Source organism: Stegastes partitus, unplaced genomic scaffold (assembly GCF_000690725.1).
Source record: "Stegastes partitus isolate 25-593 unplaced genomic scaffold, Stegastes_partitus-1.0.2 Scaffold2091, whole genome shotgun sequence".
Classification (NCBI taxonomy): Eukaryota; Metazoa; Chordata; class Actinopteri; family Pomacentridae; genus Stegastes; species Stegastes partitus.
Window position 1 is genome coordinate 89,044 of NW_007579822.1, and position 24,832 is coordinate 113,875.

General features: G+C 45.1%; 1 protein-coding gene across 1 annotated transcript in view; it reads left to right on the top strand.

Annotated features, from left to right (window-relative positions):
• The first annotated feature begins 2,508 nt into the window (after positions 1-2,508).
• The window catches only part of LOC103373881 (sprouty-related, EVH1 domain-containing protein 2-like), a 28,508-nt gene continuing 6,184 nt past the window's right edge, over positions 2,509-24,832 (top strand). Inside the window, exons 1-4 of the mRNA XM_008303888.1 lie at positions 2,509-3,158; positions 17,616-17,808; positions 17,900-18,068; positions 18,576-18,640. Coding sequence (XP_008302110.1) covers positions 3,133-3,158; positions 17,616-17,808; positions 17,900-18,068; positions 18,576-18,640 — 453 coding nt within the window. The 5' untranslated portion in view covers positions 2,509-3,132. The remainder of the gene's footprint in view (positions 3,159-17,615; positions 17,809-17,899; positions 18,069-18,575; positions 18,641-24,832) is intronic.

The window sequence follows — 24,832 nt, forward strand, 5'->3', positions numbered from 1 at the left end:
TTTAAAAACTGTTCATTCAGACAATAATCAGCTAATCTTTACATTCCAACCAAGCTGCAGAAGCACTTTGCACATTTCTGCTCTCTGTAAAACCTTCTATTACTTTTATAATTCCTCGGATTTGCTGCACTTGCTTCCTATTTATCTTGGAGATTGTTGGAGATTTGCATTTTATTTTTGGCATTAAGGTGCATTTAACCAACGCACGGAGCCTCCACAGGGTGGCGCTGTGGCAGCTTTGACCCCAAGTGACTGCATTCATTAGAGAGCTTCCACCATTCATGCATTTATGGCTTTTTATGAATGTCAGCGTGCTTAATGCAGATTGTAATGACAATGAAACGTCCTCCTGCTGAAGCTGATGAATTCTTACTAGAGTGCAAAGTGAGATAGTTGGACACTGTGACCCAGATTCAAGGTGGAAATAACACTTTTTTTTAACATATAAGACAAGTTTGAGGTTCATCACCTGCTTCACAGTTTAAAGAAACCTCTGACAGACCAATATTTATATTTAAAACTGATTGTCAGGCTGGTTCAGGCCTCCTCATCATGTTTATGAACACAAACATCTAATAAAATATAAAATTGTGTTAGACATAGCTGTTATTTTATGGTCTCCCTGAATTATCCACCGTGCAAATATGTCTGATTGTCAGTTTTGGAGCATTCTAAAACATAAACTGAACAAACAGCAGAGTTATATTTAAACGGAGGGATTCTGCAGCCTTAGTTGGAGCTTTGTGATGCTGGTTTTGTGGTTCATGTTGATAAAACAGCTGTAAACTGGATTCATGCACAAGTTGTTCCTCAACGGCACAAATATCCAAAGCAGCTCCACGCTATTCTGACATAATGTGGAAATGTCAGTTAAAACTCCAGCTGTGATGCAATATTTAATGTTTGCTGTTGATCCTGTGATCCACTCAGATGCTCCTTTGATTGATCATCACTCAGTATCTGACAAATAATCAACAATGGCTTGGTAACAGAGGGCTGATAATAAGATTTGATAGGTCAGATTGTAAATAAATAAATGGATGGTAATGTTCCTGCAGCTGGGCCTCCAAAAAACAATGAAAAAAAATGAAAAAATAGCTATCTCGCTAAAATATAGTAATTTTTCATGATTAAAATGTGTTTTCTAGCCTTAATTTTATGTGAGATCATGTCTATTTTCCTATTTTCTTAATTTTCACGCTACAAAATGATCTATAATATTAATATCAGTGACATATTTACAGTATTAAAGAGTTTTAACAGCTTCATGCATGAAATAAACAGAAAATATTTGTGAAATTATGATCAATTTGTGAATATATCTGAACAGTCTTTTATATTTTAAAAAAATATTGTGGGAAAAAAAGAAAATATAAGTGTTTTTATTGTTATTTTACATTAAATATGAAAATTCACACTCAGTTTTTTTGATGTTGTTGATATTTTTTGTGAAATGAAAATCTGTAAAATAAAAAAGGAAAACATTTTACATTGTATGTAGTTAATTTGGGGAAAACTTATTACAAAAATTATATCATTAAAAAAAACGTTTTGTGACGTACTTTCAAATATATTATATGAATTGCACCATAAAAACATAATTTCTATTTTTAAAATATAGAAGAAATACAGTTTATGTCTGGCTACTGGTGCCACTGAAGAATAAAAGCCGAATAAACATTTTAAAACATTTAAGATCTAAATGTGTAGGAAGCAGTTGTGGCCAGCTGGTGGCGCTGCACGATCACAGTTTAACCTGTGTTGATTTTTTTCTTTTTTCTTTTTTTTTTTTTTGCCCAGGCATGAACCTGAAAACAATTGCTGGCAACTGTTTGGGACAGGAACACAAATCTGGCAGCACTCAGCGCAAACAAAAGTGTCTAATCACTAAACTTGCGGCGCACTTGAACGGATCAATCGGCGCTAAAGAGCTCAGTGCGCAGCCGGAGTCCACTCCAGAGGGCTGCGCTGGATTACCTGAGAGCCTCCCTCACATGTGTGTGGAGGGGGTTAAGAGATTAGCCAGAAAACACCTTTAATCTTTTGATTTGACTCATCAGATGTTCTGAACTTTGCTGATTTTAGCATCAATTAGGCGCAAATGATGATTCAGAGCGTTTGTTTCTGAGTGAATGAGTGAATGTAAGCAGCTCCAGGTGGCAAACATGATCCTGCAGGCATCTGGTGGCTTCAATTCTGTGATATATACCCATAAAACACGAAATATTCAGGCGTAAAGCGGCTATTTTTTAATTTTTGGTGCGATATTTTTAATATTCCAACTTGCGGGATTCGCTTATGAGCATAAAGGTGACATGAAGCTGGAGAGCTGCGCGCTGGGCCCCTCCAGCCTGCAGCCGTCGTGGGCCCTTAACCAAAATGTAGACCGACGTCACCACTTCCGCCCTGCACCCCCCTCCTCCTCCCCCTCCTCCACCTCCTCCTCCTCTCGTCTCCCCTCCCTCCCTCCCTCCCTCCCCCGGCGTCGTTGGAGCTGCTCGGCCGCCTGCAATCCAACATGGAGTAGAGGAGAGATGGGGCTCTAGCGGGGCCACCCCTCGGTAACAACAGCGACGACGCGCTTGGTTTTTACGCACAGCTGGGACCGGAGTCGTCGGTGAAAACATGCGCCTTAGGACTTAAAAAAGCAACGGAGGAGCGTGTGCCTTTTGTGTGTCCGTGTGTTGTGTGCGTGAGTGTGTGTGTTTGGGGAGGCGGTGGTGGTGGTGGTGGTGGTGGAGAGGGGAGAGAGACAGAAGAGAGAAGACAAGAGCTGGATTCGGCTACTAAACTGTCCGCTGCCTTATCTGCTGAAGGTGATGCGGGGATTAAAGTTGTAGAGGAGAAGAGAAAAAAAAATAAAAGAGGGAGGCATTCGCGATCCACGAGAAACAGGGGAGGCTCCAGATAAATTTTTTTAAAAAAGAAAAAAAAAACATAAGGGGGAGAATTGAGGAAAAAGAAGACGGAGGCGCAGCCAGTCGAAGGCAAAGCCAAAGAGCCGACACTCGCACAAAGGCGCAGGGGGGATTTATGCGGAATTGGAGACAGAATCGGAGGAGCCACGGCGAAAGAATGACGAGCGAAAAGTATGCAACCGCCGTGGTCCATTACCTGAGGTGAAACGAGAAAATGATAGAAGAAACACACCCAAACGAGTGAGTACTTTCAACATTTCTCTGCTTTTTTTTGTGCGTCGCTTCTCGCAGCGGCTACAAGTTGGAGGTGATCGGTGGCAACTTGGTGGAATGTTGCAGCGTAAAAGTCCGCCTGCACCGCCGCGCTCCGTGTGTGCCTTTCTCTTTTTATTCTTAGTATTTCTGCTTATTTTTGGTGGGATTAGATGCTGCTGCAATGCATTGACAGTGCTGTGGGGCTTCTTTTTTTTTTAGGGCCCCCACCTCGGTGTAAGTCTTGAGAAGGCAAAGAGAGAGAAAGGAGAGGAGTGGGAGGAGGAGGAGGGGAATAAGCGTGGGTGGATCGGAAACATTTTCTGAAAGGATCTGAAGCGAGAGAGCAGGCCCTGTTGCAGCGTAACTTAGAAACTCAAACACGCCCAGAAGTTCCACCTTTTCTAAACACACGGAGCCGCCGCGAGCTCACGCGCCGCCTTCTGTTTGCGCGTCGTGCAGAAAAAGAGAAAAAGAAAAAGCCGACGGCGTTTTCTTTCTTTCTCTTTTGCACAGACGTTTTTTTTTCTTCCCTTTCCTCGTTATTTGGCCACATCTGTGTGTTTGCTTCCAACCGAAGAGGAGGAGGAGGAGGAGGAGGAGGGGGGAAGTCTCACAGGATATGAGATATCCGATATGCCTCATCCGCCATCTCTTTCTCAATCGCCCTCATTTGCATAGCCTACCGCGCTCCATTCATAAAAAAAAAAAAATACCGATTGTAAACGACGGCTCGCCCTCAAACCTTCACGCGTGTGTTTTCTCCGTGGCTCCGGTGCCATATGCTCCGGTCGTGTTGCGCGCGGCGGGCTTTGAGAAACGTAGCTTATGTGGAGCCGTTCGGCGTGCAGGCCCACAGACGTGTTTATATGGCACCCACGGGCCTGTAGCCGTGGAGGCTGGAAATGTAAAGGAAGGAGCTGTGGGTTGATCTGAGCAGAACCGAGCAGGTGGTGCTGGTGGAGGGGGGGTTACAATGGTCGCTGGTGCGCTTTTACCAAAATGTGTGTGAACGCCAGAACCAAACGTTTCCCGGTTTGTGCAGCTCGCTGAGCGCAGCCATGTCGCCAGCTCGTGTCCCCGCCAGCCTGCGCTCTGGTGGGAATGCCTGCCTTGCAGATCTGTCGGCGGGGGTGGAAGGGCGAAGGGCACCGGAGGGGATGTTTGCGCTGCGGTGGCGTGACGCCGGCTCATTCATAAAAGCCCTCTAACCTTCAGCGCGTCTCGCCCCCCCTCCTCATTCATGCCTGCTGGCCGTGGCTGCTCCGGAGTCTCTCAGTCTGTCCCTGCAGACCCGGTGCGCTCACAGCGGATCGAACCGGAGAGGCACCGTTTTTTTAGTTTAATTTTATTTGCGGTGCAGAATCTCCGGTTCCTGAGCTCACCTCTGCTGCTGCTGCTTCTATCTTTATGGCCTCGTTCTGAGTCATATGTTTCTGATAAACAGTTCTCTTTTCTCATGGCGTGATGTGCAAATTGGACTACGCCCACGCAGCACAGAACCAGGCTGATTGACTTTCAGCCTGTTTTATGGGCCCAGATCATATATTTCACAAGACACAAGTTTGTGATCATCAGAGCTGTGACACATAACTCCACCTGGACATGGTGGCCATCAGCAGGAGCTGGAACACCTGAGAAAAGGCAGATATGAAAGTAAAAATAAAGATCTATGAGTAGAACGTCTGTAGGCCTGAAGGCTGCTCCTCACATTTCCTGTCATGTTCATCAGCCAGCCGTTGTTTTGAAGAATGACACAGAACCATAGAACCGACTATATTTTAACTCAGTCCTATTATGTCTGTATTGTGGATGACACATTAAAGGAGAAGTCTGGACCTCTGACCTCTACACTGAGGGCATCTGGTGGCTCCACTATGAAGCTGATCACCAACTATTTCCTTCATCAGTTTAGTTGTTTTTCAGGAAATAGAGTGAATTTCCTTGAGTCCAGCTCCATACATGAGAAGGTTTCTTTGCTCCTCTGTGACAGTAGACGGAGTATCTTTGGGTTGTGGACAAACCAGGACGGTTGGAGACGTCTTCATGGGCTTTAGGAAACACTGATACGCATGTTTCACCATTTTCTGACCAAACAATTGAATGTTTAAGCAAGAACCTAGTGAGCAGAGTTAACTAGAGCTCTGTTTTTCTGGCATGGTTCAGGTCCATTCGGGAAATGTTGCAGCAAATCCAGACAAAGTCGTTCAGAGTGATAAAACCCTTCCATCCTGACAGGGATCAGCTCTTCTTTGGATCCTAGATGGCATCTGTAGGTCATGAGAGGTCACAGAATGGAAGTGATGTGAATCTAATTTCACGGCCTTTATGGTCACCAGCTCTCCTCCAGGAGGTTCTGGACACGTGATCTCCACCACCATCCCCAAGGCAACAAACGAGAGAAGAACTTTTGGAGGAGAGCGTTCAAACCTCCAGTAGAGCTCCAGAGACTTCTGTTGTGGCAGCACATGGTGGAGAGACTGCTCACCGAGACGCTGTCCGCCGGCTTTTCCTTTAATTTGTCACCCGTCTGTAGATCACACACTCTTGGCTGATGGGTGTCAGTTTGTCTTATTGGTGTTTATTTGCTGAATAATGTCCTGCAGCAGCTCATTCACCAACACCGACCCGTTAACTCATGTCTCAGCTCCGTTAGCTTCGCCTGCTAACTGCTAAAAGTCGAGACGAGTGTTTTAAGATTTGCTCAACCGACTTCCAGTCCCTTCAGCTTCTTCTAAGTAGATTCACAGTCAGTATATTTTCCTGCAGATGTAAGCATACATAAAAACAATCTCTGCTTTTTCTGCTGTGTCATACGAAAGCGTTTATTGTCTTATTACTGGACGGAAATAATCATCGCAGTTATCGGCTGGTTTTTGTGTTGTTGCCTTCTTATCAGGAATAAAGCTGTTGTCGGATTAAGGCAGGAAGTAGAAGACACACCTTTACACCCTTTGTGTCGGGTTAAAAGCTGCAGCACTTCTTACCGCCGCTCCTCAGAGCTTCACTGCATGTCGTATTTTAGCTTTTTAGTTGATGCACGCCACAGAGACGGAGTCACGAGGCCGTGTTTATTGCCCCACCTGCTCGGAGGGACAATCAGATTCGATATGTCCGGTTACTATCAGCGGGAAATGTAAATAGAAGCATGCATTGTGTTTGTGAGGGCCTTGTGTCGTGTGATGCGTGTCCTGAGCTAAACTACAGCTATCATATCCTCAGTTTGGAGGATGTGCCTCTTTGCCCCGTCCTTCTGAGGACATTTATCACCTTTTATAGAAGCAGCTCCCTCCCCACCCCCCTCCATCGCTCAGAGAGCCACAGCAGAGGATGTATTGATCCGGTGGGAGCTGCTGCAGGGTCAGCATGTGCGCAGTCAGTATCGGACAGGAGATGCCCGGTGACATTCAGCTAAGGTCAACGTAGCATCGAAATATAATCCATCCCCGAATGAGAGAAAAAAAAAAAAAGCACTCATCAATTGGAAGCAGCGAGGAGCTAGCAGGTCTGCAGCAGGACGGTTTCAGCCGCATTTGATATTGAGACCCGTCCAGTTTGGCGTTTCAGCAGAACTGGCAGCATAACTCACATAAATAAGGTTAATTTACTAAAACCAATAGTGTAAATGAAGCAGCAGCTTCAGTCACGGAGCTGCTTCGACACAATTACGTAACAAGTGCACACTTTGTCGGAGGAACACTTCTGGCGCTGTTATAAAAGTAGGTTTGTATCAAGGCCTTGTCTCTAATTCGGGGATTTCCTCCATCGTCCACAATACAACAGAAAGCCAGAGGCGCTGGATGTTGCCCGTTTTTTATTCCTGTCTTTATATCCTTCCGACACCTTAAATCTCTTGGACGTGTTGTTGATCCTTTTTTTTTTTTTTTGGGTCGTTTTTCCACCAAAGTTCTAGCCGTTGGCTTCGTGGTCAGACTTCATGACAGAGCTTTAAAGAAAGAGCTCTTCTTTGGCCTCCGTGTGAGGATTAGTTGTGTCTTTACTTGTGGGGATAATATGGTGGGAAACTACTGTCTATAATAATAGAAACTGAATGTATGTGTTGTGGTCTACGGAGGCGTTTCTTCTTCTTCTTCTGTTTATCCTGAAACTGATCATTTTCGGTCGATGTTTCAGCAAACGTTTCGTACTGTCGGACTCGGTTTCGGTGCCGCGTGGGCTTTAAAGCGTTTGCATTTACCGTAAGATGAGTGTAACGATTCAAAACGCTTCTCTGCTGCGTTTTAGGCCAAACGGACACGTCGGAAATGTAAAAAAACGGAGAGAAAAGAGCAGAAACGTGAGAATAAGCACAAGAAAGTAGCTACAGAAGAAGAGTATTAGAGGAGATAAATGTAGAATAAGATGATATTAGTAACGTACATGGAGTCACAAACGGAGAATATTAACACCATGTCCACAGATGAACTTCCTTTACAGACCCTTGGCATCTTTCTCTGTACTCCCCCTCCACACACACACACACACACACACACACACACACACACATCATGTGGAACAGATCCTTTTTCACAGTGTTTCCTGTGTTTTACAGAGAAGCTCATCACTGGTTGCTATCCGGAGCCTTTATATAATGGCCCGAGCTGTTTATATCGACAGACCAAACAATGGACCTGGATTGTTTGCCTGTTTTTTTACTAATCTCTGCTCATCAGCTGACTGGATGACCAAGATTATAATAGCTGGAGTTTTCATTCACTTCAGTGTGTGTGTGTGTGTTCTCCGGTTGTCACACCATGTGTACAACAATCCAGCAGGGTGGCTGCTGAAGACTCCGATTCTCTCTAAAGCCAATGAACTCGGTGAACTTTCATTAGTAACCAGTTTGGGTTCATACTCGCTGTAGTACCTCGATGACTTACAACAACACAGACTGTGCAGTGTGTGTGTGTGCTTATGTAGATTCATACAACTGTACTTCTTGTGCCTTGTTGTTCCAGCTGATTAAACAGTCGGGCTTTTATAACTGAGCTGTGTTGACGGTTAAAGAAAGGAAACGGGATGATTGTCCCGTTCGTTAACGCCGTTCCACTGTTTTTTTTGCTGTGCAAGCGCGAGAGTTGATTCGGGTCGCCCAAGTTCTGGTTGTCCCTCGTTCGGACGTACACAAATAAAAAAAAGAAAAAAAAGTTATGTGATTACGAAATAACTGCCCCACTTTTCAAACAGAGCCCTCGCTTTCAGTTAAAACGCAGAAATCCACGGTAATTGGAGGGGATGTTTCAGCTGGATGTGGATACTAGGAAACGAGGAGATGTTAAGATTTAATTAAAATCGTTTCCGCAAACACGCCAAGGAGAAAGACTGTTTAGAAACCGCAGCGAATAGCGTCTCGAAATCGTGGCGGTAGACGTACGTTTAGACGAGGGAAGCCCCCAGAGGACAGGCTGCCTAGTGTCCAGGATCCAAATCAGCTTTCAGTCGGACCGTCGGTGTGTTTATAGGACGTCTACCTGATCGAACACGTCGGAGGATTAGAAAAAGTCACTTGAAATTGACCCAAAGCAGTAAACCTAACAAAGAATAAGTGGATCTGAGGCTCGGTCGGCTTCTCAGTCGCCTGTAAGAGGTTTAGAGGCAATCAGCTTAATTTCAGCAAAGTTCATATTCAGCTGAAGGGGCACCGCGACACGTCACAGTCGTCTAATTTCTTTTTTTGCCTTTATTCGATAGTGAAGTTTGAGAGAGAGGCAGGAAAGTGAGGGAGAAGAATCTGCATTAAAGGGCCATGAGCGGGATTTGAACTCGTGACCTCCGTGTTGGGGACTGTAGCCCCTGAACATGGTGAGCTATAGCGGCGCCCATATTCTCATTTCTCTATCTATTTTTTTATTTATTAGATGTTCTCCTATACTTGACTCTTTCCTGCTCCCGAGGACAACAGTGATCACGAGCGTGGTGATTGGTCAGCCGGATATGGGATGTTGTCACACTCATTTACACCAGCAGCCTGAAACTTGTGCTGCCCCGACATGTGACCGCTCCACATAACTACAGCTGATTGACAGGAAGCCGATCAAACTTCCCCTCAGGAGCTTCCACCGTCAATAGTTGTGAATGAACTCTCGCCACCTCGACTCCCTCCCTCCTTTTTCTGTGTCTATCGCCAAATGAAAGGTTGCCGGATAAATCCCTCGGGGGGCTGCAGAAACGTACTTTTTTTGGCCTCTATAATTCCTGCACACACCGACAGCAGTGGCAGCAAATAAACCATCGAGGACAGTTTGGAGTTTTGGTGTCTTGCCGAACGTTTGATGCACACTTTTGCCTGCACATTGACCGGTTCCTCCTCTTTGTTCCTCCTTCGCACGCCATTCAAAACACGCAAAAACCTCTAGAAACTGTTTTTGTCACGACATCATCGTAAATGTGAAGTAATCGTCTGAACTCACACGTATGCACGCTGCATGCAAAGTTGGGTTTAAGTTTAACAGACGACAAAAGGCCCAGAGTGGCTGCAGATGTCCTTCAGAACAGGTGAAGACCTCACATATGCTTACTCAGTTTAGGAGCGAACGAACCCCGACGTATCAGATTCACCGCAACAGAGAAAAATCAGCAAATCCTCTCATTTGAAAGGCATTTAATCAGCTTTTTTGTTTCTGCACCGTGCGTGGCTTCGACTCTCGTCAGCGTGAACCAATAATGAAATGATCCTGATTGCGAAGCGCCTCGCCGTCACTTCCTGATCGCCGCGGACGGAGCATGTGCTGTGGCTGCGTGGTTCTGTTGATGGGGCAGAGGCGCGGCCCAGTCATTCCTTATCAGAGGAAGTATAAGCCGCCCTTATCACACATGGCTGGGCTGCCCTCACTGGCCCTTTTATCTGTCACACATGAGCTGGATTCCAGACCCGATAGCCGGGCTGCTCCTCGGCCCCCTTCGCTGTTTCGTTGCAATATCACGGAGTGCGTCGGGCGTTTTCAGGGTTCCGGCTAACTTCTTAAAAGTTCCTCATTCCGGCTGTAAGTTTGTGCGGTAGATGCAAACAGAAGGAATAAAGGTGCCAAACAGCAACGCCGTGAAGGTGTGCACTCATTTCCTCATTACGATGTTGACAAGGTGTGGAGGAGGAGGCGGCGTAGAAATACAGAGTATAGAATGACACAGCAGTCCTGCAATAACTGCACGAACCACAGAAACCAAGGAGACGTCTGCTATAAGTCGGCGTGACGCTGAACTGTTTGCGCCTCATTCGCAGAACAAAAGGAGACAAACCAGTTGGCAAATTTTAGCGAATGCGACGAATGTAAGTTTGACTCCGCTGCTGATTTCTTGTGTTGTTTTCAGATAAAGAATCGGCACAGGCTTCCTTTTATTTGTACGTATGTTGGGAAATTCCTGGAAGGTTTGTAGAAATACTTTTATGTATTGCGGGAAAATCTCATCTCGTCGTAGCTATTTCTATTTATATGGAAATAAAGAGCTGCACACGTCTTAGAAAGGAAACCTGTGAAGCCTCGTCTGAACCACAGCGACACCGAGCCGTTGGACAGGAAGGTGTTTGTTGTTTAAATGTGGATTTAGTTAAATTTAAATACCTGGAAAGTTTGTTATGAGAAACCTGCAGGGAACTCCGGAGCAGCGTTCAGCTGATTGTTGTGGTTGTACAGTGGTGCAGGTTTACCAGAGCTGTGACGGATTAATTCATCAGTTATCATCCAGTAAATCCGTCTATGCCAACTGTTTTTATCATTTAGTATTTTAAAACATGTGTACACTAAGTTGAGTTGAGCACAAATCTAATTTGCATATGAAAACATGACCTCACAGATTTGTCCAAAGTGAACTGTTTGCCAAAAACCTAAATAATATTTGTTATGGATGTTAAACTGGCACATTTACTGGGATTAAAATGGCTGATTATATACAAGTAATCAATTATCTGATTAGGTGGTTAACCAGCAAACTAAATTTAATAAATGTGGATTTTTTTTAAAGAAAGAAAAGTCAAAATTATTTGACAGCAGCTTTTTAAATGTGAGTATTTTCTGGTTTCTTTCCTCCTCTGTGACACTAAGCTGAGCATCTTTGGGTTGTGGACCGAACTAGAAACACTAATTGACTATTTTCACAATTTTCCAGTATTTTTTTAAATGATATTTTAGCTATGGGGAGCGTAGCAGTGTGATATTTTCCTCAGGAGTATGGTGGAGACCAAAACGGAGCTAAAAGGAGAGTGAATGATGTGTTTGTGCTGATTTTAAGTGGCCAAAAAAAAAAACCTTCAGCTTCTATAAGATGCACAAACATAAGTACCATTCTTTTACCAGAAAAGGTCGCTGCGAACACGGAAGTGGCGCTCCTGTGATGTGTCTTATATCTGTGGGTGAGGACGACCGTTTGTGCATCAGGCTGTTAAATTTGGTGCCGTGAGTGATGGTGGTGATACTCGCTGTACTGCAAGTCAAACAAAAGTGAATAACTGGCAACGGCGCTGCGCTGCCAGACACGCCCTGCACCTTTGACCTGGTGGCTCATATTAAATTAGAAAAGGACGTGATGAATGAATCGCCCGCACTTTGCTTATCAGCGTGTTGTTCGACTCCCCCGTATCTTCCGTCTTCACTGAGTCATCGCTCTCAAGTTTTGACGCAACGCTTTCCCACCTAAACACGGAGTCTTTGAAGAGCCTCGACGCAGACGGCTCAAATATTAGGTGCGAGTGAAATTAAAGACTGTGTACAGTGTGTGAATTCAAACAGGTGATTATAAATAGTGCATCAACCACCTTTTCTCAAAGTGGCTGTCGCGGTCCGTTTTCAGCATCAGGACCTCGTGAAACATTCGTGTGGACGGAATTAGATTCACAGTTCCCAAATGTGTGTGTGTGTGTGTGTGTGTGTGCCAGAATGTGTGGTCACTCCCAAGTGTATTAAAGTAGCGCGTTGCTGCTGGTTGTGGCTGTCTGTGTGTTCCAACCACAGATTACAGGGCCTGTCGGCAGACGGGGCTCTAAACACGGGTCACAAGACAGCCCAAAATGTGACAAGTTCATCTCAGAGAGCTGATAGCTGGTATCGTGTATCTTAAAGCGCATGTGCTTATATAGCACAGAATTCGCTGTTATTTCTGTATGTGGGTGGCCCGGACGCGTGGTTCCGTGTGCGAGTGTGTCATACATGTGTTTGAGTCACGTCGGACCGCTGCGGCGCTTTGATAGAAAAGCAGCAGGATGGATTTTCAAGCTAAACATTTTTCAGTTCAGCTCAGGCAGAAGTGATCTCATTGAAGTGAAATAATGTAGAAAGTACAACAAAGAGGGCCGAGCAGCCGGAGCCGAGACGTAATCTCATCCGCTACTGTCTCAGGTTATATAAGCCACCATGTTGGCTCCCAGTCCCGCTGATAGAGTATATGTTCATCAGCAGGGATACAGCGTTCAGACTGAACCAAGCTTTTCCAAATACATGGTTAAAGTCACATATGGCTCCGTAATCAATCTGATTTATCAGCCTAATTTTTTAGCACCGGTTGGTTCAAACCTGCTTCGTAAGTCTTTGTTATTTCCATCATGCAGAAGTCTTTTGAACTGAAGGGAAACTATGAGCATCAAAGCATTCTCAGTCAGAAAGGTAGCTGACGTGCACATAGGGCTGCAACTGGCTGTTATTTCCACCGTTGACTAATCTGTTGATCTTCATAAATCAATTAGTTGTTCGTCTACTAAATGTCAGAAAATGGTAATTTAAAAAAAACGCTAATCAATGTTTTCCAAAGCCCAAGTTAATGTGCTCAAATGAACAAAGGTTCCACCAAAGCGACTGTTGGGGCACCATCCCTGCATCCTGGGCTGAGCGCCAGCCACAACTGATGCGATTTAAAGAAATGCAAACAAACAAGAGCGTCGTTCGTCCCACGTTGCAGATAGGGCTGCGACTAACAGTGTTTTCTCTGTGGATTATTCTGCAGGTTATTTTTGTTTGTTGTGAGAAAACGGTGAAAAATGTCGCTCAGCGTTCCCCGAAGCCCGAGACGACGTCCTCAGATGTCCTGTTTAGTCCACGAGCCAAAAGATATTCAGTTTATGGTCACATAGGAGTAAAGAAAATATAAAAGTTTAAGAAGATAGAATCATAGAAAATTTCTTAAGCTAATTAATCGATACTCAGTTCTTTGGTCAAGTAATCTATTACTTGTGGAAGGTCTTTTCACACAGAAATCTTACATATGCTGCAACTTACACCACCGTAAATGACCCAGTTTAACATCCTTCACACAAATTAGGTTTTCTGGCACCCTGTTGTTGTTATTTTTCAGCACTTCTGGCTAATTTTGCAAACAACATCTGACAAACGAGTTTTAGTTTTTGCTGCAGGTTTTGCCAGAATAATATAAAACAAATTCACTATTTTTGTGTGTCTGACTATTTTTCTGTGAAGCTAAGCCTCGAAGTATGAAGTTTTATCCATTTGTCAGTTAGTTTCCCCCACGTCATCCTTTAGGAGAGTCCACAGTTCACCATCACAAAGCCAGCACACACCATTCATGCTTATATTCACAATTTTAAACCGATTAATCATCTATCACCGTCTCTGGACTGGTGAAGGGAAAACAGCTGACCAGCAGGTTTACACCCATAAAACTACTGCTGTGAGGTAACACATGCTTGTTGACTTTTTTATGGGATCTAAATATACTTTAACCATTAACTGATTATGAAAGTGTTCAGATTAGTTTGTTCCTCTCACTAGTTCTCTCTCTGGGCTCGTTTTCTGGCCTCTTGAGATCACAAGTTAGTGGAAGTACAAATAGATCACCGACATTTTCTATTTTGATTTTCTATTATTTCCTTTGTTGCTTTTCAAGTTTCCCACGTGGCAAAAGTAGAACCTGAATGACTTTTAGCCTCCACCCATTGTGGTTTGACATGACAGATGTAATATCCGCCTACCAGCTGCATTGCTGAAGCTGCAGCCTGCCAACAACAACAACGACGCCGCCGCCGCCGCCGCGTCTCTAACGAGTCGCTGCTTTCGCTTGTTTAACACAACTTACAGGAGATTTGTCTTTGTGTTGCTGCTGTTGGGCCGTGTGTGTCTCGTAACGTCCTAACGCAACCCTCGGAAAAGCCTCATTTGTCAGAGCGTGTCGTGCTCTGAAGCGCGAGTCGTTGCGGCTGAATCTGTGGTCGCTTTGCTGTTTGTCTGCTGTCACCCAGTCGCTCTGTCATTCAGTCAGTTTTATGAATGTGTGTGGGTGGGAGCTGGTGAACCAGTTCTGCCACCTGTGTGTGTGTGTGTGTGTGTGTGTGTGTGTGTGTGTGTGTGTGTGTGTGTGTGTGCCTTGGGACCAGTTCGTTGAATCCTTGGGACTGTCTGTAAGCTAATTATATAACAACACCTCTCATTCACTCCCACTCGGCCGGCCTCCCTCCCTCCTCTCTGTTTTCATGTTTCCTCTTCATCTCCGTCTCGCGCACACACAGCGCAGCATTGATAGAATATGCCGAGGTACATCCTGTTATTGTCGGATCATTCATGCGGATTGTGACCGTGTGCATTGTGTCCCTGCGAGGGTGGTGGCTGTCATGCTAATGCCTGAGAATGCCTCGTATTTTAACATTCAACCTCCAGGGTATTGTCTCCCGTCTCCGTTTTTTTTTGTCTTGTATTGTTTTGCTGCTGCGATATAGACTAAACCGAGCCGTATTATCTGTCGGCTTGTCTGATGGAGGCTCCAGCCCGCTGTTGTCTCGTCTGAATGGTCGGAGTAGCGTTACTGTGTTACTGGTTTAATGGTGCTGTGATAGTCGGACCAGTGCAGGATGATGCTGATATATGAGAGTTTTAACATTTCTTTTCTAAAAAAAGCAATTAGACTGAAGAAAGGTACCACACTGTGTGCTTTTCTGTGCCTCGGTTTCTTACCAGCTCGTCTGACTCACCAGATTTTCCTCCCCTTCTGCTATTTACCACTTTCAAAATCCCCTAAACCACCGCCTCCGAGCACCAGCCTACGTGTTAATAATGTTGAATTTTAACATAGATTTGGGTCGTGCTATAAGGCTGCTATGCTCGCTTCTCTTTGTGAATTAACCATTTTAATGAAGAAGAAAAAATCCCCTCCAACACTGTTTCTGTGGGGCACCATCACTGTATCCTGGGCTAACGGCCGCCCCCAAGATCAGCTTAAAGAAATGCAAACAAGCAAAAGCATTTTCCTCTACTAATAATTATGTTCTCAGTTAAATATTCAGCAAGGATATTAATTAGTTGTTTGGGCAATAAAATGTCAGAAATTGGTGAAAAATGTCGATCAGTGTTTCCATTAGTCCATCATGTTTTGTGAAAGTAGGAAAGAAGCCAGAAACTATATTCAGATTTCACACTTTTTTTTGGACAACTAATCAATTAATCGTCTCAGCTCTTGTAGCAGAATGATATCAGGTGAAGCCAGACCTTTCTTCAGACCTGACATAGATGTGAAGATCGGTCTGACTATACAGGACTGTTTATTAGCCGACATATACTTTACTTAAATATCTGCTGTGAGCAGGTATCCCTCCAGTCTGTCTGGTGGATTTATCACTCAGGCATTAATGATTCTTATTTTGTTGAATTTGAAAAATACATATTTATTCAGTTTACCATCATATTTAAGAGATTTTAACACTAAAGAAAGAAAACATGTGACATCGTCGTGACTAATGTGTTGATTTCAGATTTTATTTTGGTTTACAAAGTTCCAAATGAATAACAAATAGTGACCAAAAGTCTTTATTTCTGCTATTTATTAGTAGTTTTGAAATTGAGAAATGTCACATCTGTAGTTTGTCTTGGTAAAGGACTTGTTTTAAGATTATTTCTTGTACCGTTTTGTCTTTATTTCATAGTGACTGCAGAAATACAGACAAGAAATGAAGGGATAGCAAAAGAAAGCAAATCAAACTGGAGACGGGACATTATAGCAAATAATGGCAGAGCTGCTGGAGGAGAACGTTTAGAGGTTCACGCAGGATGTGTGACGTCGGCATGAGTTAAGCTGGAGGATGAACGCTTAGACAACAGCCATTTATGAAATACGTGGAATCTGCATTCGGTTTCATTTTGCGTTAGTTTTCAGTCCCGTCAGACAGAACTCATCACCGAGCTGCGTTTACATTAAAGTTTGAGGTGTTTTCATGCTGACTTGTCCTGGTGCAACACCTCCCACGTGAGCACAGCGAGGACCAGGCAAAGTCGTGACTTGCGACGCCCTCAAACAGTCTGCCAGAGTGTGAATCCAGCTCTATAATAAACTGTTGTGGCATTAACACACATTAAGACGAGTTCCACTGAACAGGAATGTCAGTTTTCACCAGTAGAAGCTGAAATGTTCGCCGCTGCTGCTGCTGCCTGAAGAGTTTCTGCATCTTGTGGAAAGTTTGTGAAACATCCATTTGCATTGTGTAACTTTCACACACCTCACAGGTGCAGTTTAAAAAGAAAATGTTTGTATGAATACCAAAAGTCTGCAACATATTGATATTATCTTTGTCTTTTTCTTTCATTTCTGTCGTGTTACCGCAGAAGGAAGTGGTTGTCTCTGTGCATTTGATCTCCCACAGCGTACACGCAAACCAAACTCTACCCGAACAAAACAATCATCTGATAATGACTTTGGATGGATTTGTATTTAACATCGGTTCAGCTGTTTATTTAATTACGGGATTATTCAAATAATGGAAGCAGAAGGCTGCTTCCTTTCCGGTTCCAGTCAGAAGGCGTGGAGAGTTTTGACGAGCAGAAAGTCTTGCTGAGGTTACGGTGCTCCTAAAAGTTAATCGATTGAAATCTGCGGTTCTTTTGTTGATGCTCTCGGTGGAAGCCGTCGCTGTAATTTTCGTAGAACCAAGATAATAGATGGTTGTTGCAGCGGTGACAAGTCCTGCAGGTGCTGTTTCAGATGTAGGAACACCTTACGGGTTTTTATCGTGCAGATTAATTGACTTTGCAAAAAGATCTAAGGGTCTGTAATCATGGAGAGGATCATTTATCAGATTGTTTTCTTGGGTATTGGTTATCTGACTCTACCTGTATGGTTTGGGTTCTTCTGAGCAAAGTGTGCACGTGTGGTTTTTTGCCATTAAGCTGAGAAGTTAAAGCGTGTAAGTTTACAGCTGCAGAGGTTTTCTTCCTCCAAAAATGTACATTTCTTACTCATTCATATGAGTCACTGCTGTCAGATCTGGTGCTCTGTTCAAGATTCACTTAATGGAAGATGTTTTCGATCCCACAAGCATTTTGTTTTTCTATATAATGAGCATATAAAAGGTTTAAATGAACACTTGTATACAAAAATAATTCAATCTCAATCAGCTCCAGTGGATTTTGCTCGTCCTAAACGCCACTCTGACTCGTCATGACCCCACTAATACTGAACCGTGACTTGCGGATGCCGTTCTGATGCCGTTCTGATGCCTCTGCTGTCTTTCCGTCTCTGCAGTGACAGCTACATCGTGCGTGTGAAAGCGGTGGTGATGACGCGGGACGACTCGAGCGGCGGCTGGCTGGCTCAGGACGGCGGCGCTCTGAGCCGGGTGGGGGTGTGCCGCCTCCTGCCCACGGAGCTGGCGCCGCTGTCGGGCTCCGGCAGCTCCCAGTTCCTCATCCGTGGCGAGCGGCTGCGGGACAAACAGGTAAAAGAGAGAAACACATCAGCAAAAGCATGTCCAAGTGTGTTTCGGCATCGGAGACGAGCACGACTCCCTGTGTGTGTCGGGTGAACAGGTGATCCTGGACTGTCCGCTGAGGAAGGATCTGGTTTACACCATAGCAACACCCACGTTTCACCACTGGAAGGTGGAGGACAGGAGGTGTGGCCTGTCCTTCCAGAGTCCAGCTGATGCCAGAGCTTTCGACAGGGGGGTTCGGAAAGCCATCGAGGACCTCGCTGAAGGTACGATGTGCTGAAATGGTAAAACCCAAAAGCTAGTTGGCTCTGAAAGGGGGGTTAGCAGAGTGTCAGGAAGTCGTATTTATGACTAAAACCTTCCTTTTCCAAGTCGAAGAGATGCTGCACATTGAGTTAAAACAACCAACGATTTAATGAATGAGATGTTTACTAGCTGGTGCAGAGAAGCTGAAAGCAAAACACAATCCACTGGTAGAACCTGTCCGTCCTGTCGAGGACATGAATGAAGGAGGAGCATGTGGAGGAACACGTGTCTCACCATTGATTTTCAAGTTCTTTGATAAGGAGCAAAACAAGAAAGTCAATATCCACAAGTAGGGAAACCAGATAATCATGACGGCGGGTTACTGAGTGTTAAACTGTGTCAGGCTGCAGTCAGGTTATCTGGGTTAAGAAACTTCATGGATGCATGAATTAAAGTTTATTTGGATTACAGATGAGACACCGGCATGTTTCTGTGAACTGAAGGCTGTTGCTGTTTCTCCTCCGTAGGCTCCACGACCTCCTCCACTGCACTCCAGAATGAAGGCGAGCTGGGAGACGATGACGTCTTCACTGTAAGCACGTTTCTTTCATTCATTAACATGCCAGTCAGCCTCCCGGGCTACAGAGGCGACTCCTTCCTGCTTCGGCGTAACCGCACAAACCTGCCCGACGGAGCAGAGCGTCCGTAGCGCTGTAGGATGTTTGATGGAAGCAGGTCCGGAAAAAGAGCACTCGGTGGTTCACTTTCCATGCAGCGCGTTTCCATTTGCAGGTTTTCCAGGTAGACCATTAAAGTTTTATGATATTGAACTGAGAAGCTGTTGATGATGACTTTTACATAGTTGAAGTAGAAAACAGCTTCCCGGGACAGGTTGAACCCCCAAGTCACACCATGAGGCCACTCAGCAGCACGTTTTTAGTGAATTAATACGAAGCGCCGTTGATGTTCGGGGCAATCTGATGCTTCGGTACAGTGAGATAATCTAATTCAGGAAGTTTGGCCAACAGATTTATTAAAGCTTTTCATTCACTGAAACACAGCAGAAGTTTCCAATACAGCAAGAAAACATTTAAATGCAATTAAGTCACCATTATCATGAGGGAAAATCCACCTTCGTGTTACTTTCTGGGAGAAGCTCAACAGCATCACGTCATCCAGCAAAACCCACATTCTGATTTTACTCCCAGTTGGTGCAACAAAACATAAAATATTTGCTTGTGCAGAGTTTAGGCATCTGATAACTCTTTAACCCTCTGAATCCCAAGAAGTAGAGAGAAGTCAAGAGTGTCTTCTGTGCAGTATGACGCATTTGTATTGCTATAAATCACAAAAAGCTCAACATGCTATAGATATTTACCTGCATGCATTTTTAATTTGCTTCAACACTTTTCTCGTCCACACAGCCTGCAGTTCAGTTGAGCTGAAAAACAAACCCAATAGGGTGCAACCGAAGTGCCCAACGCCTAACCGGTACACCAAAGAAAAAAAAAAATTATCTATTTATAAAAAAGTAAAAACAAGTTTGGTTAATTTTGGCAAAATTCCAAAAAAAAACCAGCCAAAGAAAGGAATTTGAAGGGAACCAAAAGGGAAAAAATGCCGGTCCCCCCCGGTTTTAAAACTTCCGAACCCGAAAAAAGAAGGCAATTTGGCAAATTTGCAAAAAAACAACAAACACGCAGCACATCTTGGGATTCAGAGCTCCTTGATCTGTGCTCGCGGTGCTTCACTCCTCTTCCAACGCGGTGCAGTTTGAACTCAGGCCTGCTTTCGGTCTGAGCGGCTGCTTGCGTGGATGTTTTGTTGACGGCTGCAGTCCTGTCCGTCTAAACACCGTCAGGATTCATCACCCAAATGGAAGCACTAAAAGTCCGGCCCGGCCCGGAGCACAAGCCGATCCGCCGCGCAGCTATTCTTCTGCGTCCAGGAAACATCTCAGGACTTTGTTTGATCTGTGGAGCCAACAGTATGTCAGCTCCGGACCTGGCTTCCCCGTCACGTATACCTGCCACAGCCGATGAAATGTGTGGCTTGTGTGTCAGGGCTCCTCCACCTTAAGTTAGCATGGAGACCCCTCCACCTCCTCCTCCTCCTCCTCCTCAACGCTGTAATCTGACACCAGGACCAGCAGGCGGGGTCACAAGGTCACTTCCTGTATCCCACCAGCTCCCTCTCTCCTGGTGACCCCTCCTCCACCCAGCCAGCCTCTCCACCCGCCCCGGCCGAGAAAAGAGAGCAGCCACCAAACTAGCAGCTAGCAGCTGTTTCCCAGCTTAGTGCAGGGCCGGTGATTTACGAGAGGAAGTGCCTCGTGGTTCATCTTTGACTCGAGCTGTCTGTAAGGGCCAAGACTAATAGGTGCTCTGCTGGGAGTGTACAGCCACCACAGAGATGCACACAAACACATGAGGAAAAGTGGAGGTCGGGGGAAGGAGCGGGGAGGAGGAGGGTGGTGGTGGTGGTGGTGGCTGCAGCAGCGCCGTCACAGGGCGGAGCAAAAACCCTGAAATGGAGCTGCAGGATTTTCAGGAACACAGAGGCTTTCAGTGCAACAAACACCGTTTCTAAAAATATGTTTTATTCCCCAAATTATTGCTCTAAACCTCACATCCATCCGCCGACACACACGATAGAACAGTAAGATAGCCTCCACATTTCCATTTCCCCCCGTGGCCTCACATAAACCTTTTTTTTTCAGCACAAGGCTCACCCTGTTGGGTGTACGAGTCCTGCATTCTGCATCGCCTCATGTCTGCTGTTAAAACTTGTGCTTGAACACACCACAAGATTACAGCCAGCAGACCTACACATACGTACAAATTACTCGTCTGCATTTGTAATCCAACGAACACAGTGGACGTCTATGTTTAAACTTTACTCGGCTCGCCTAATTAATTCAGTCTAATAAAACGGTGCCCTAATTTCGTAAAGGTCGTCTTGCTTAATGTTTTAACGGTTTTAAAGAGGCGTTGATTCGATTGTGTGACGGTTTTGGAGGCTGTTGAGGTTTGTGGTGATTCAGTGTGTTGGGCTGACAGGTGTTTCTAATATTTTGCCCGGCGAGAGGCGAGCAGCAGAAGCTCTCTGCGCAAAGCGGTGACGCAAATCCTCGGTTGAATTGTAGGTCAGAGAGCACTCTATAGATTTGCTATTAAAAATTAAAGCCGAGCGGTCTCGACAAAGCAGCAGGACCGTATATGAAGATGGATAAACCCGCTCAAACGTCACTGATAGGTTTGAGTGGGTTTAGAGCTCAGTGTGGTCGACCTTCGCCGTGATGTCTGACTCCTCGGGGTTAATCCAAAAATGATCAAAAACAAAGTGGAGCTGAGGTGGAGCCGTGCAGATGGACTGTCCTGTTATGGTACCTGCCCGTCACCTGGAGCAGCCATAGACCTGATCATGTATCGCTTTAAGCCATAGTACAGTTTAAACGAGTGAGTTATGTGAACAAGAACTCCTGTACAGTTGTCAAAAACAGAGAAATTGATTTTGTAAACGTGTTTATTTCTGGTGTAAAGTTTGTCATGTTAACATGGCGCTCTATAGGGGTTTACTCGTTTTTCAGCGACCCTCTAGTGGCCATGTAAGGAACTGCAGGCTGGTATGTCAGCACCGGCTTCATTTTTGTTCTCTAGTCAGGTTTGAGTTGCTTATTTTTAAATGAAATAAAATGCATGTCTGTGACTGTTGTGATAGATCCCCAGTGCGAAGAATGAAACGCTGAAGCCAAACCTTTGCATCAGTCCGGAGAACTAACGGTCACTCATGGATTAGAAAAAGCAAAATTTGGTCCGTAGGTTGAGCTCAGTTGCAGATACATGTTGGGTTTAAGCTTCAGTCTTATGCCAGATAGGAAAAATACAGGCGTTCTCCGACATTCAAACTGTCATCTTGCTGTATCAGGATCCCGCTGGATGTATGACTGAACACAGGCAGGAGTAGTTAGTGCCTGAATTAGCCGTCTACGTTATCCACTCTGTCTGGGGTCCTGTCTTGGTATCTACCTGATGGCCACAGTGGTGTGTCCACATGGTGTTTGCTCAGCATTTAGTAAAACAAAATCCCCCGTTCTGCCAGGATGTGAGCTCTTTGATAAAACCTCATGAGAACAGGCACTGAAACGTTTCAAATAAAAGCTCCACTTCTTGTGAACAACCACCAGACAGCGATGACTCTGAAGCCACAGGTTGATAATCATGCGTCGCATCGACGGGGTTCAGCTCTGCTTTGTGTTCCTCTTAGCTCGTGCTAATGACCTTTCCTAAAGTTAGCGGCGGCGGCGGCGGCAGAGTTTGCGAGGCGGGCAGTTGCGGACAGGGGGAAATGCTGCAGCAGATTTACGGCCTTTAGGGGGACGGGGGAGGATGGTCGGATGGGGAGGGGAGAGCTAGGATGGACATACTTCCCTAAATTATTCCTCGTTCGCCAAACCTAAACTTAACCCAACCCTTCCTCCGGCCCTCCCTTCAGCACGTCTCCTCTCGCCGTCTCTATTTTGGCTCATTCACAACAGGGGGAGTGAAAGCTATTGAAGCAATTCTGGGCTCATCCCAGGAGAGCGAGACGGGCCTGTTGAAGGATGAATCCTCCCGAGCTTTGAGTCGGGACATGTTTTGTGTCAGAAAATAACTTGAAATGCCCTCTGTCCAGCCTTGGACCAGAATATATAAAGAGAGGATGTCCAGAAATATAAACTCTCCCCCTCGACTCCTCCTTTGTCTCCGTGTCCTCTGGTGCAGTTGGAGCTCAGAGCAACAGCAGCAGAAAGTCTGGTCTGTGTTTTGAATTAGTTGCAGCCATGGAGGCCAGAGTCGGACCGGTTCTAAACCGTATCAGCTCCTCCTCCTCCTCCCCCAGTAATGGCTTCTCCAGGGGGGCGGGGCTCGGAGCGGAGGCAGCATGTTATGTTATTTTTGGCCGGCTGCTCTGAGGGCTTTGTAAGAAAGCTGGGGGAAATTCTCAGCATGGCGGTATCCATGTGGGGAGCAGGATATAATAGGGATAGCTTCAGCAGACAGACAGACAGACAGACAGACAGACACACCAGATCTGGGTCATAGAACTCTGGCGAATAATTTGCGCGGCGGTTTTAGTCCTGTTGGAGCGCCAGGTTTTGCGATGAGAGTATTTTCGTAAAGTTTATTAGGAATCGTGGGGGAGACGTGTTACCTGCAAACGAGCCAAAGTTCACGCTGCAAGCATGGAGCGTGTAGTTCTGTTTGGACCACAGGTTTGTCTTGATATTCTCCATGTGGCGCTGATTATACGGCCGGAAAGTGAAAAAAGGCGTATCAGCAAGAGAGGTCATATCGTGTTTAGGGATTGTAATGTCTGACACTTGGTCGCTCCACTTTCCTTCTAGTCCGACTCATCAGGTTGCAGGTATAAACTGGTCATTGGTTGCTAATTTCACGTTGCTTTCTCCTCTGCGTGGGGAAGTTTAAAGTTTTGTTTAAGGTTCGGATCATACGATAAACAGCAGTGCTCTTTGTTTTTGGTGAGTTATCCATTTTAGGGGCAGAATTCACTTCCCTGGATGCAAATGTTCCACCAAAACAACTTCCTGTCTCTATTCTGAGCTTGTGCCAACTTATACCTAACTTTTTGATTGTCCAGTTGGTCATTTCTCACCTCCCAGTGTCCAAGTTTTCCACCAAAATGGTTCCACCCCATTATTATTTTGCAGGGACACCATCAGTACATCCTGGGCTTAGGTCTGCTTAAGACGATTGGTTTAAAGGAACACCAACATGGCAAAGTTTTTTTCTCCAACATATAGCAGAATGATAATGTGAGACTATCTTCCTCATCTATCGGCTGATTGGTGTAAAATTATATTCAGAAGAAACCCAGATGAGTTTGGTGATCCACTCGCTTTTCCCTTTGAGCCACTGTGCAGTTTATGTTTGTGGTTTGGAGTAAATTTTGTCCAGAGCTGTTGGATGGATTGGCTCAAGATTGTCTGGTTTATGACTAAATACCTGCAAAACCACTAACATGATCAGCCTCAGGTGTGTGCTGCCTTTATAATGTGGCAAACATGAGGTTTAACGAACTGAATATCAACATGTCAGCGTTGTTATTGTGAGCATGCTACTGTGCTAGTGTTAGCATTTAGCTCAGTGCTACAGCCATGACCATGGACTCTTGGGGCCTGACTGTACCTCCTTGCAGAACCACACTCAGACTTAAACTGCAGACGATACAGAAACATGATTATTGTTCTAACAGAGATGCAACATCCCAACTCTTCCATGTGTCAGTAGGTCCTTATCTTGGAGGAATTTAATGATATGACTCCATTGTGCAGTGATGTTTGTCTGTTTGGATGGCTTTGCAAGTCCAAAAAGTTGTAGAAGATTGGACATATGTAACCCAAACTCTCCACAAGCTGCCCAGAGCTGCTGGAGATCAGTCTGGACAGATTGAATGCATTTCAATGCAGCTAAACTGGGATTTTCACTTCTTTGAATACTTTTTCTCTCGTTTTGGAGGAACATGGTGGAATGTCTCAAGGCTGGTGTTGTGCATAGTTCAGCTTTCACACAAAATAAATAGCACTTCAGCGTATTTACAGCTTACGCAACTTACACATTCTGTACATAGGAAGCAGATTCATTGCTTCGCTCAAGGACGCTCCGACATGTTTCCAGGAGGACCCGAGTTCCTACCATTAATAGCAAACCTCCTCTATCCTCCGAGCTACAACCGCTGATCTCTGAGGCATGTATTTCCTTTTGTCTTTCCAGTGGAAGAGAAC